At 35.3% G+C, this 11,002-nt stretch overlaps 1 protein-coding gene across 1 annotated transcript in view; it reads left to right on the forward strand.

Moving 5' to 3' along the window:
• Positions 1 to 10,424, forward strand: part of KDM5A (lysine demethylase 5A) — a 132,494-nt gene extending 122,070 nt beyond the window's left edge. The window contains 5 exon segments of the mRNA XM_042780435.1: positions 352 to 587; positions 2,784 to 3,194; positions 9,672 to 9,689; positions 9,691 to 9,753; positions 10,218 to 10,424. Coding sequence (XP_042636369.1) covers positions 352 to 587; positions 2,784 to 3,194; positions 9,672 to 9,689; positions 9,691 to 9,753; positions 10,218 to 10,424 — 935 coding nt within the window.
• Positions 10,425 to 11,002: the final 578 nt, after the last annotated feature.

Here is an 11,002-nt window from a genome sequence, read left to right on the forward strand (position 1 = left end):
CAACCACTCCTCAGAAGGAAGACTAGGCAATCTGCTTCCATAGAGATAGCACCTCAGAAACCCAAGGAGGGGTTGCTGTGAGTTGCAGTTGACTCAATGGCATTGAGTTTTTTTTTGTTTTGTCTTAAGCCAATATTTTAGATTGGGCTTTGGAATTCTAAATGTTTTTGTTCTGTATTTGTTTATTAATATCATTTTCACTTCTGTACTGATACAGTGAATCCAGGTATCTAATGTGAATGTTTGAGGGAGAGAGGTAACCATTCCCTAAATATTTACTTGAAAACATTAGTTTTCTTTTTATAGTTTTGATTTTTTTGTTCTGTCTGATGACTGTTGTTGTTGTTTTGTTGTTTTGTTTTAAAGGTTCTAGCACCCCAAGGAAACAACCTCGAAAGAGCCCTTTAGTGCCCCGGAGTTTGGAACCTCCAGTTTTAGAATTGTCACCTGGAGCTAAAGCCCAGTTGGAAGAACTTATGATGGTTGGAGATCTTCTAGAAGTATCTCTAGATGAGACTCAACACATATGGCGGATTTTGCAGGCTACACATCCACCCTCTGAAGACAGATTCCTGCATATCATGGAGGTACAGATTTAAAACTTACTTAAACAGTGGTTTTAAAACTATTTAGAATGCTCAGATTGCTTGGAGGTAGCACAAATGCTAGCAAGGGAGTAGCTTGAGTGGGCAGTACCCTGACTTTCCTACTCACCCATGTAAGGCAAAGTAGTTCTGCTTTATGGTTTTCTTTTATTGAGATTTTATGTAATATTTAATTACAGACCATTTTTAAATATTTAATTTGCTAAAATATTTTTAGTAATATTTTAGCTTTAATATTACTTAGCTCTAATATTTAATTGCTAAAAAGAAAATAATAGCCTAAGGATTTGAACACTACCAAGTTATAAAACCTCCTCCTTCCAGACTCTTACTACTGGAAGACTCAAAGTTAGACAAGGGGGAATATAATTATTGAAAAAAAGAAGCAGAGGAATAATTAAATAGAAGTGGGATGGAGTGGGAAGAGAACCCACATTCGAATATTATACTTGCATAGCAGTTTGTAATTTACACAATGTTTTTATAGACATGACTTCATTTGATCCTCACTGTATCCTCAAGGAGAAGCCCTGGGTGGCCCAGTGATTAAAGAGCTCAGCTGCCAACAAAAAGGTTGGTGGTTTGAACCCACCAGCCAGCCATTCAGTGGCATAAAAATGTGTCAGTCTGCTCCCATAAAGATTGATAGCCATGGAATCTCTGTGGGGCATTGAGTATAATCCTAAAGAGGAATGGAAAAGGGAGATAAGACAGGTATTTAGCCCATTGTGCATGTGAAGGATTAAGAATCAGAGAAGTGGAAACTTGCCTGAGGTCACATATCTAGTAAAAATAGAGACCTGGATTCCAACTGACTCCTAGTGTACTTTTCATTAGCCTCTTTGTTTCCATGCAATAGAATAGTACAGTGTCACAAAGAGTGATACAGATAGATTTAGCATGCTGTAGGTTGTCTTTTACTGGTTTAGAAATCAAACTGAAGATAGCCTAACTTAGGGTTTTCCATTTTACAAAGCATTTTCTTCATATCCATGATCTCATTGATCCTCTTTATTGCATATAAAACCAGTCCTACTGCCATCGAGTTGATTTTGACTCATAGCAACCTTCATTGGGTTTTCAAGGCTGTAAATATTTATAGAAGTAGAATGTCTCATCTCCCATAGTGGGTTCAAACTGCCTACCTTTCAGTTGGCAGACTAGTGCCTTAACCACAGGGCCACCAGAGCCCCTTTATTACATATGAGGAAACCTGAAATATTGAGAGGTTTAATGTCTTGTTCAAGATCTGATAGATTTAAGATATTTGTATTCCAGTGCTCATTAGGATTTTGCTGATTATTGGGTTTCTGTTAGAAAAGTCTCAAGTCTCTAATTGGTGGGAAATGAATATAAAATGTTATTTTTAAGTGATTATCAAGTTAACGTTATGCTTTTAAAGTATTTTTTAAGCCCACCTTAATCTCTATTGACATACTTTTCCTATTTTTTTAATGTTTATTAAAATTGGCACATAATAGTAACAATATTACGAAGTTGAAAAGTGACGTTCATTTACTTTGTCACATCAACTATTTTCTAGGCTTTGCCAGAAAATACAAATACTTTCTGTAATAAGAGCATGGACACAGTTCTATGTTTTGCTGACATTTTTGATTTCTTAACTACCATGTTGTTGTTGTTGTTGTTATGTGCCCTCGAGTCAGACCCAACTCATAGTGACCCCTCCTTGGGTTTCCGAGGCAGTATCATTACGGAAGATTGCCCCATCTTCCTTCCGAGGAGTGGCTGGTGGGTTTGAACCGCCAGCCTTCTGGTTAGCAGTCAAGTGCCTTAGGCACTACGCTACCAGAGCTCCCTAGAACTATCAAGAATTTAATTATTAAGATAACAAATAACTTTAATAGTGGTAAATGAGGAGCAAAAAGTTATTACATAATTTAGTAGATGTTATAATTATGTTAGTTTTTATCACAGTTAAATATGCTAATATTGAATGTCTTTTACCAGTAAACTTCTTTACCTCAATAAGCTAAAAATAAGACAGACATTTTAGAGATTGTTACTATTTTCTACTGTTTAACTTACCTTCATTGAATATTATTATATTTGCTTTCTTAAAATGTCTTGCATACCTTCAGAATAATGCTGAAATAATATTATAATAATTTTTTAATGTCTTGCTTTAAAATTGTTTCTAATTTTATATTTTTGAAGGATGACAGCATGGAAGAGAAACCATTAAAAATAAAAGGAAAAGACTCTTCAGAGAAGAAACGGAAACGCAAGCTAGAAAAGGTGGAACAGTTTTATGGAGAAGGAAAACAGAAGTCCAAGGAGTTGAAGAAAATGGACAAACCTAAAAAGAAGAAACTAAAATTAAGTGCTGACAAATCAAAGGAGCTAAACAAACTGGCTAAGAAACTGGCAAAAGAAGAAGAGAGAAAGAAAAAGAAGGAGAAGGCTGCTGCAGCCAAAGTTGAACTTGTAAAAGAAAATACTGAGAAAAAGAGAGAGAAAAAGGTACTGGACATCCCCTCAAAGTACGACTGGTCAGGTGCAGAGGAATCTGATGATGAGAATGCAGTATGTGCGGCACAGAACTGCCAGAGGCCCTGCAAGGACAAGGTGAGTTCCAGCTTTATATAGTCAAGTGTGAGCGAGAGCAAGGATTAATAGTCACAGAGAGGGATGTTTGATATGATGAGAGTTGGTTTTTGATTCCTGGATTTGGGCTTCAACATAATCTACTTTCTATAAACTGTTTTTGAATAATGAGGCTCTTACATCAGTGGGCTAAACAGAAGTGTTTTAAAAATCGTACACTTAGTGAACATAATGAGAAGCAGAGAGAAGGTATGTGATAACCCCTCTCAAGCAGTACATTTTGTATGCAGTGGACATAACAAGTTTTGGAATAGTCTTGTTTCTTTCCTATAAGATGAGTCAGAAAACTAAATACCTTGTCAGCCACAATGGCCTGAAAAAATCTTGGATCAAGATTCTAAGAGTTGTGGCAAATTGCTAAGATTGAGTTATTTAAAGACCTAAAACTAATGGGTTAATTATTTTCTTTTGGTCCGTGTCTTATTTATAGTCAGGACTATGTGTGCTCTTTTAAATGGAATATGATTTTTTTCAAACCCCTTGCTTTAAAGCCCATGAAAGTTGTTGGTCTGACTAAATCCAGAGACTGTGCTGCCCCACATTCTCATAGGAGGCAAATCTTTAGTGATCTTAAAAAATTGATCACGTATGGGAAATCCTGCCTCTGTATTCAGCACTAGGCATAGATTTCAGTTCTTTCTTTTTAAATGAGGAAGGTTTTAAGATTTCAAATATTCTAGATAAAATATAACTCCAGATGACTCTAACATTTTAAACAACCATTCAACTTAAATTGTTATCTTTACCTAAGTTTCTGCATTAAGTACTCAAACTCAGTGCAGTCTTTAATAAATAATTCAGACCTTTAAAGGTATTATTTAAAAAATTTCAATTTTAGGTATAGTAATTAAGTGATATCCATTTTTTAGGTAATACTGAATATATGAACTTCTGAGAAAGAAAGATGGACTTCATGAAAAATACCAATTCATTCAATGAGTAAAGGCACTTGTTATGGTTCCTGTCAAGATTATTAATAAACTCACAGTTCATATTATGTTTATTGTGCTCATTATATCCCTAGATATTTGGAATTTTGTATCTACTCAGTTTGAAAATACGAATGGAATAAATAAAATTGTAGTATTTTTTCTTGCAGGTTATACCTTCCCTCAGTCAAACACTTGCACATTTTTAGAACTCGAGAGGAACAATGGTTATCTTATCCAAGCTCCTCATTTTACAAATGATGAAATTGGACTCAATGAAAATAAATGATATAGTCAAAATCGTAGAGGAAATTAATGGCAAAATCAAAAATAGGACCCAGACCAAATTGTACACTAATATCCCCACCCCACCAACATTGACATACAAGTACAAAAACACATTCCAAAACTAAATAACACATACTGAAATTATGCTTATTAAGGGTTTTCCATTAATTTTGGGAAGATAAATATGTAGTAAAATACATCCTCCACAGTCACCTCCTAAGGACAACAGCTACACATATTTTAGTGTGTTTCCTTTTTTTCTATATTGTTTGTTTTATATAGTTGTCATACTGTCTGTTCACATTTTAAATTCATTTCATAAGCCTTTTCTTAGATTGTCATAAATACCTTGAAGCATTTTGGTAGATACAGTATACATATATGTGTGCATTACTTTTATCTTTCATGTAGAATTTATTTACATCTGAATTGTTTATTAAAGAGGCTCATGGAGGGTTAACTGTGTTTGATTGTAGAAGTGTTTGCAGCTGAGCTGCCAAAATCTCCCTTTTTATTTCTCCTTCAACTAGATTTATGGCAGTCTATCAGAAAAATAATAGTGATTCTTTTCTAAGTTTTCCTATCTCCCTTCCTACAATGTTTATTTATATCCATCATAAGCCATTAATTTTTCTTTTCTCACTTTATTACTTCAATAATCTCTCCCTTCTCCTCTGTTCTGCATTTTAAATTTGGTTCAGCTCCTTTATTATTCCTATGTCTCCTTATGGCATATAAACCTTACAGGTAGTATTTTTGTTTTCCATCTTGCTAGAAAATTGTTAAATTAATGCTTACTCTACTTACTATGCAGGGTAATGGGAAGAAAGTGAGGTGATCTGTATGAAAGCATTTGTTAACCAAGACTGTAATATAAATATTAAGATATGATCATTATTTTCAGATGAGACCTGAGATTTGCTCTGAACATCGGTGTTTTAAAATAAAATATCTAGAAAGTGATCATCTATATTTTGACAGAGCCAAAGGAGATTTAGCTGAGTATTCAGAGAAAAATGTCTTTTTTTTTTAACTATTAAATTACGTAATGATAATTAATGTATATTTTATCCTGTCATTAAAAAACCAAATCCATTACCATTAAATGGATTCTGACTCATAGCAGCCCTATAGGACAGACTAGAACTGCTCCATAGGGTTTCCAAGGCTGTAAAACTTTACTGAAGCAGACTGCAAGAAGCAGACTGCAGACTGCCCTGTCTTTGTCCCGTGGAGCGGCTGGTGAGTTCAAACTGCCAGTCTTTCTGTTAGCAGCCAGGCACTTTAATCACTGCACCACCAGGGATTCTTTATAATTTTTAAATGTGTTTAATTTAAAACGGACAATTTCAGATTATAAGTATTTTGTCTGTTTACAATTTATAACAATAAACAATTATAATTTAAATTACATGTAGTTTTTTATGGTTCTTCAAGTCTATTCCTTATACCAGTTTTACTAGGAAAAAGACTTTATTTCTTTGAAAGCTTTATAAAGAATTCTACAACTTTCTCAATTGGTAGTATTTCTCTAAGAAAACCAAATTAATGTATGGCACACAGAAAAAATATGCTTTGTAGGGAACGGTTTATATTCTTTAAAAAATCATGCAGCAAAAATAACTTGTAGGACTCATTTAGTTAAATGAATCTTTTTTTTTTGACTAGTAATTATTATGACTTTCTGTAAAAAATGCATAGATTGAAAAGAATTCTAAAAATCAGAGGAAAGATTACTTGAATATACCTACCCTTTGATTTCAAGATGTTTTAGAAAAAGTAGAGAAAAATAATACCAGAATAATATAAAAGGTTTTTAAAAAACTTTCGCTCTTTCATCAGTTATCAAGTTAACTTGCAGCTGAAATTAATTTTAAAAATAATGAAGAACTATTTCCAAAAGATTAGTTTTAAAGTTCAGAATCTTTTCCCCCATAAACTCTGTCCCCTTCATTCAATTTTATTGTATCAGGAGTAAAATAAGTTAAATTCTGTCAGGCTAATATTTAAGTAATGTATTTCTTTCTGTGTTAGAAATAGTATTTTCCTTCACCTTTTTTATTTTCTGTTTTTCTTCTCCTTCACCTTTTATTGTGAGCCCTTTTCCTTTACCCTTTTACCCTCTCTTACTTGCTCATTACCACCTCAATAATGAATTTTGATGTGGTAAATAAAGAGAGATTAAGTTTATAAGCTCATACCTCTCATTTTTACTATTTGTTAGCCTCTGTGGTTTTAGAAGATTTTCCAGGTGTTGTCTCAACCAAAGTATTTGCGTATTGGTGGTTTTAGCGTAGATAATCAAAAGATGAATTACCTAAATGTGTGCACCATATTTACACAAACTGTAGTGATGCTGAGAGAGTAACCAAATGTCCCAGTTTGCCTGGGATTTTCCCAGTTTTTAGCACTGACATTCCCACATTTTGGGAACCATCTCTGTCCTGGCAAATGGGAAGAGTTGGTCACCTGATGTTTAGAATGTAAAAAAAAAAAAAAATGTGCACATCACTAAGTAATTGGTTTTCATTTTTTAGATCTGGCTTTTGCAAGGAGTCTTGGTCCACAAGTGATTGAATGCCCAAATAACAAAAGCTCAGTTGAGTAATTAAGCTAAGAATATCAGCAAATCACCAGGTTTTCTTTTTCCCTAGTGCAGTAATGTGCTCTAAGAAATGAACCAAAGATAATATGCCAGATATTTTTTCTTAAGTCTAAGTATGAAACCAAAACATAAAGTGTCAAACCTAGTGGTGTTGTTAGTTCCTCTATTTAGTATCTTTCTCATTTAAACATACATTTTATCCAAATCTGGACCAGTGTAAAATCTCTTACAGTTAATATTTGAATAGCTTATAGCTGTGAAATTTCTTATAATTATTTTTGTTAGTTATTAATTACATCTCCCAGCAACAATGAATAGGAAAATGACTATTAGAACTTAATGTGCAACTAACCAAATTATATGTTCGTGAGTTTTCAAGCTACGACTATGTACTCAGTTGCCCCTGTGTCAGAATCTTCTGTGGCTGAAGTTGACATCCCAGGCTTTAGTTTGCCTTATGAGCCTATAGATCTTTTCGAACAAAAGTAGAAGTTAAGTGAAAAGGTATTGGTAACAGAAGCCTTTTTTTTTTTTCCTGCCAGAATACCAGGGTAAATTGTTATTTAATCTGTAGGCTGGAATAGATAGAACCTGTCTACTAGTGACTATCTCAAGGAAAGTTACGTACTCTTAGAATGAATGTACTACAGAATTATATTTTAAAAGACATGGGACAATTTTCTTGACAGCAAATATTGATAAATTGCCGACTTTCTTGTCCTATGGTTTAGCATGAAGTGGAATGGACTAAATTTGAGGATTGGAAGTAGGGATAGAGATATCTGTTGGTTTAGGGGCAGGGCAGGTGATTGTTAAAATGTAGATTCTGAGTCTGTTATATCTGGGGTGGAAAGGCAAATTCTCTGCAGGGGGTTGAACTAGAATGATTTGCAGTTATTACCATAAACAGGATAATGCACACCTGGGCAACCCAAAGGAACATACTTCATCTTCCCAATGAGAAATACTTTACCAGCTCTAGAATAGCCAACTGCTATGCAGTTATTGAGGAGCTCTGGTAGCATAGTGCCGAAGGCACTTGACTGCTAACCAGAATGCTGGTGGTTCAAACCCACCAGCCACTCCTCAGAAGGAAGGTTGGGCAATCTACTTCCGTATTGATACTGCCTCAGCAAACCAAGGAGGGGTCGCTATGAGTCAGGGCCGACTTACAAGAACAACATGCAGTTGTTGTGTGCCAGTGGAGTCTATTCCAACTCATAGCAACCCGATAGGACAGAGTAGAACTACCCCTTACTGTCCACCCAGTTATCACTTTGTACATTTTCACCTACTTGCAGGGCCTTTATTTTTACTTTTTTACAGAAGAGCCATTGTCTTCTTTTTCTAACTCTGATATAGTTTGCTGGAACAGAAACATTTTGATGAACTATTTGATCAAAACTAGGTATTATATGAACAGTTACAGAACACAAATGGAATATCATTCAGGAAGGAATTGTTAAGTTGATTTGAATGTATAGGAAGCAATATTACAAAAGACTACTGATGATCAAATTTAGAATATATAAGAATCACCTGGAAGCTGATTAAAAATATAGACTCTGGTTCTTACTCCCCGCCCCTTCCTCAGATATTCAGAGTCAGTGGTGTTTGGATGGGTCTCAGCTTCATTTTAATAAACATAACAGATTACTGGTATGCAAGTGGTCTACATAATTTGAGAAGCAGTACTGCAGGCAGTTATATCAAGGTACAGAATGTCTAAAAAGTGCTTCCAGTATCCCAGGCACTGAAGTAGGTGTTTTGCCATACATTATATCATTTGATCCTCTCAATAACCCTGTAAATGGGATGCTGTCTCCATTTTACAGATGAGAAAATTGACCCTCAAGGTTAAATGACATACTTCAAATTATACACTCATGACAGAATACCAGCAGAACTCAGGACTTCTGAATGAGTTCAGTAATGTTTATGCTACACAGCACTCTTAAAATCCAGAATTCTGGAATTCGAAACAATAAAAGTAGAAGGATTATTTTGACAAATGATTTCTCTCACCTATTTATTACAACCCTAAAATTAGTAATATGACAGTTGTGGTTTTGATCATTTTTATAATACATGGAAACTCATTTTAAGATCCACTCACTCTAACTTTAACTCATTTACCTAGCCAAAACTTCCCTTCTCTGTCCTTTATCTTGTCTGTACTAAGGGGTGTCTTTGATCCCTTCATGCTCCTTACCTTGCTCTGATATCTGGCAAAGCTCATTTTGTAAGCGGTTTCCTGTGTTGCCAGTGAAATTAACAACTTTTGCATCAGGGAGAGGGAGAGTTCTTTTAATCTTAAAATTTCTCATCTGCCATGGCATTAGCTATAAAAACTACCACAGTCACCTTCCAAATGTAAAAGCCAAAAGTCATGTTATTGTTGACTCTAGGTCCAAGGCTTAAAGTCACCAAGCTACAGTCCCTTTCCAGCCTCCTGTATTCTCTGAAGGGTCAAGTTTGTCTGACATTTGCCATTGACCTATCAATTTTACCAACTTTAATTTTAAACCGCAGAGTGATCTATTGACCTGTGACTTTGACTGTTATATTTGGTTAATTTGTAAGATTTGACCTCTGATATTTGCTAACTTTTTATAGGGAGTTGTATTTGTAACGGAAGAAGAGAAGAATAAAAAATATTAGTTTTAAAAGTGGCCTATGTGACTGCTTTTCTAAAAAGGTATTTAATGCTCTTAGTACTTTGGCTTATCTCTTTGAAATAAAGCTAATATACAGGATTGCCTTCACTTGTACTTTCTTTCTTGATTGTTAATTGCATTGTCTTAGAGCCTAGAAATTGTTAATATTAGTTAGCTAAAACTACTTGGCTGCTCTTTTAGAAGTTCCTTTTTTATCAAGTTTTTCTCAAACATGTTTTCTGCCTCACAAGGAGCCCCAGGTATTCATGAGGAAATGGAGTACCTAAGAGGCCTAATTTTGTGGACACACTATGGTAAAATACAATTTTGGGGTATTAACTTCCAAGCTTCCTTCTTTAAAAAATAACCCCATAAGAAGTAATTGTCTCTCTCTGGACATCCCAATTGTTTGCTATCATTTAAGCCAAGAGAGCTCTTTGATTTGCTTTTATTCTAGGCTTAATGTTTATGTGACCTAAACATTCTCCAATCTTGTCTCCTACAGGTAGACTGGGTACAGTGTGATGGTGGCTGTGATGAGTGGTTTCATCAAGTTTGTGTGGGTGTATCTCCAGAAATGGCTGAAAATGAAGATTACATCTGTATAAATTGTGAAAAGAAGCAGGGGCCAGATAGCCCAGTTCAAGCACCACCTCCTTCCTTCATAATGAGCTACAAACTACCAATGGAGGATCTTAAGGCGACCAGTTAGCACATGCTTGGTTAGTTTGGGACATGGGGAGAATGGACCACAGTGTCATCAAGTGTAGTGGTTTAGATCCACTCAGAATGTTGCTTCCAAAGACGAATGGCCTTCAGAGAAAGTCCTCTTAGTGCTGGCTTCCTCTTTGCATGGACTGTGTGAGCTACATTCTTTATCAACACATCTGTGCAGGGGGTGCCTTCTTTGGTACAGCAGTCAATATTTCAATTCAGATGTTCCATCTGAGTATGGGTTGCTGCATTAAAATCAAACACTTGATTGTGCTCTAGCGTGGCCAGTTAGCATTAGTACATTGGTATACTAGCAGGACGTGTAGGATGTGGCTTATGACCAGTTGATACTAGCTGGAGGCTTCCAACGTAGGAGCAGCACCATTTGGAGGCAAGTATTGTGCTGATTGCTTGGATCTCCTTAGTTGGGATCGTTGGAGAGGAGTCAGAATACCACTTTACTTCCACAGTTATGAGACATTTAAAGCCCTATAGATACAACTAGGAGGAATAAGACTGAAGGTATTCCTTTTAGAAGTTGTGGGTTAATAGCACAGTCCATAAACCTCAGCTGCT

This window comes from Orycteropus afer, unplaced genomic scaffold, assembly GCF_000298275.1.
Source record: "Orycteropus afer afer isolate SDZICR_OR568_19922 unplaced genomic scaffold, OryAfe1.0 scaffold00040, whole genome shotgun sequence".
Lineage (NCBI taxonomy): Eukaryota > Metazoa > Chordata > Mammalia > Tubulidentata > Orycteropodidae > Orycteropus > Orycteropus afer.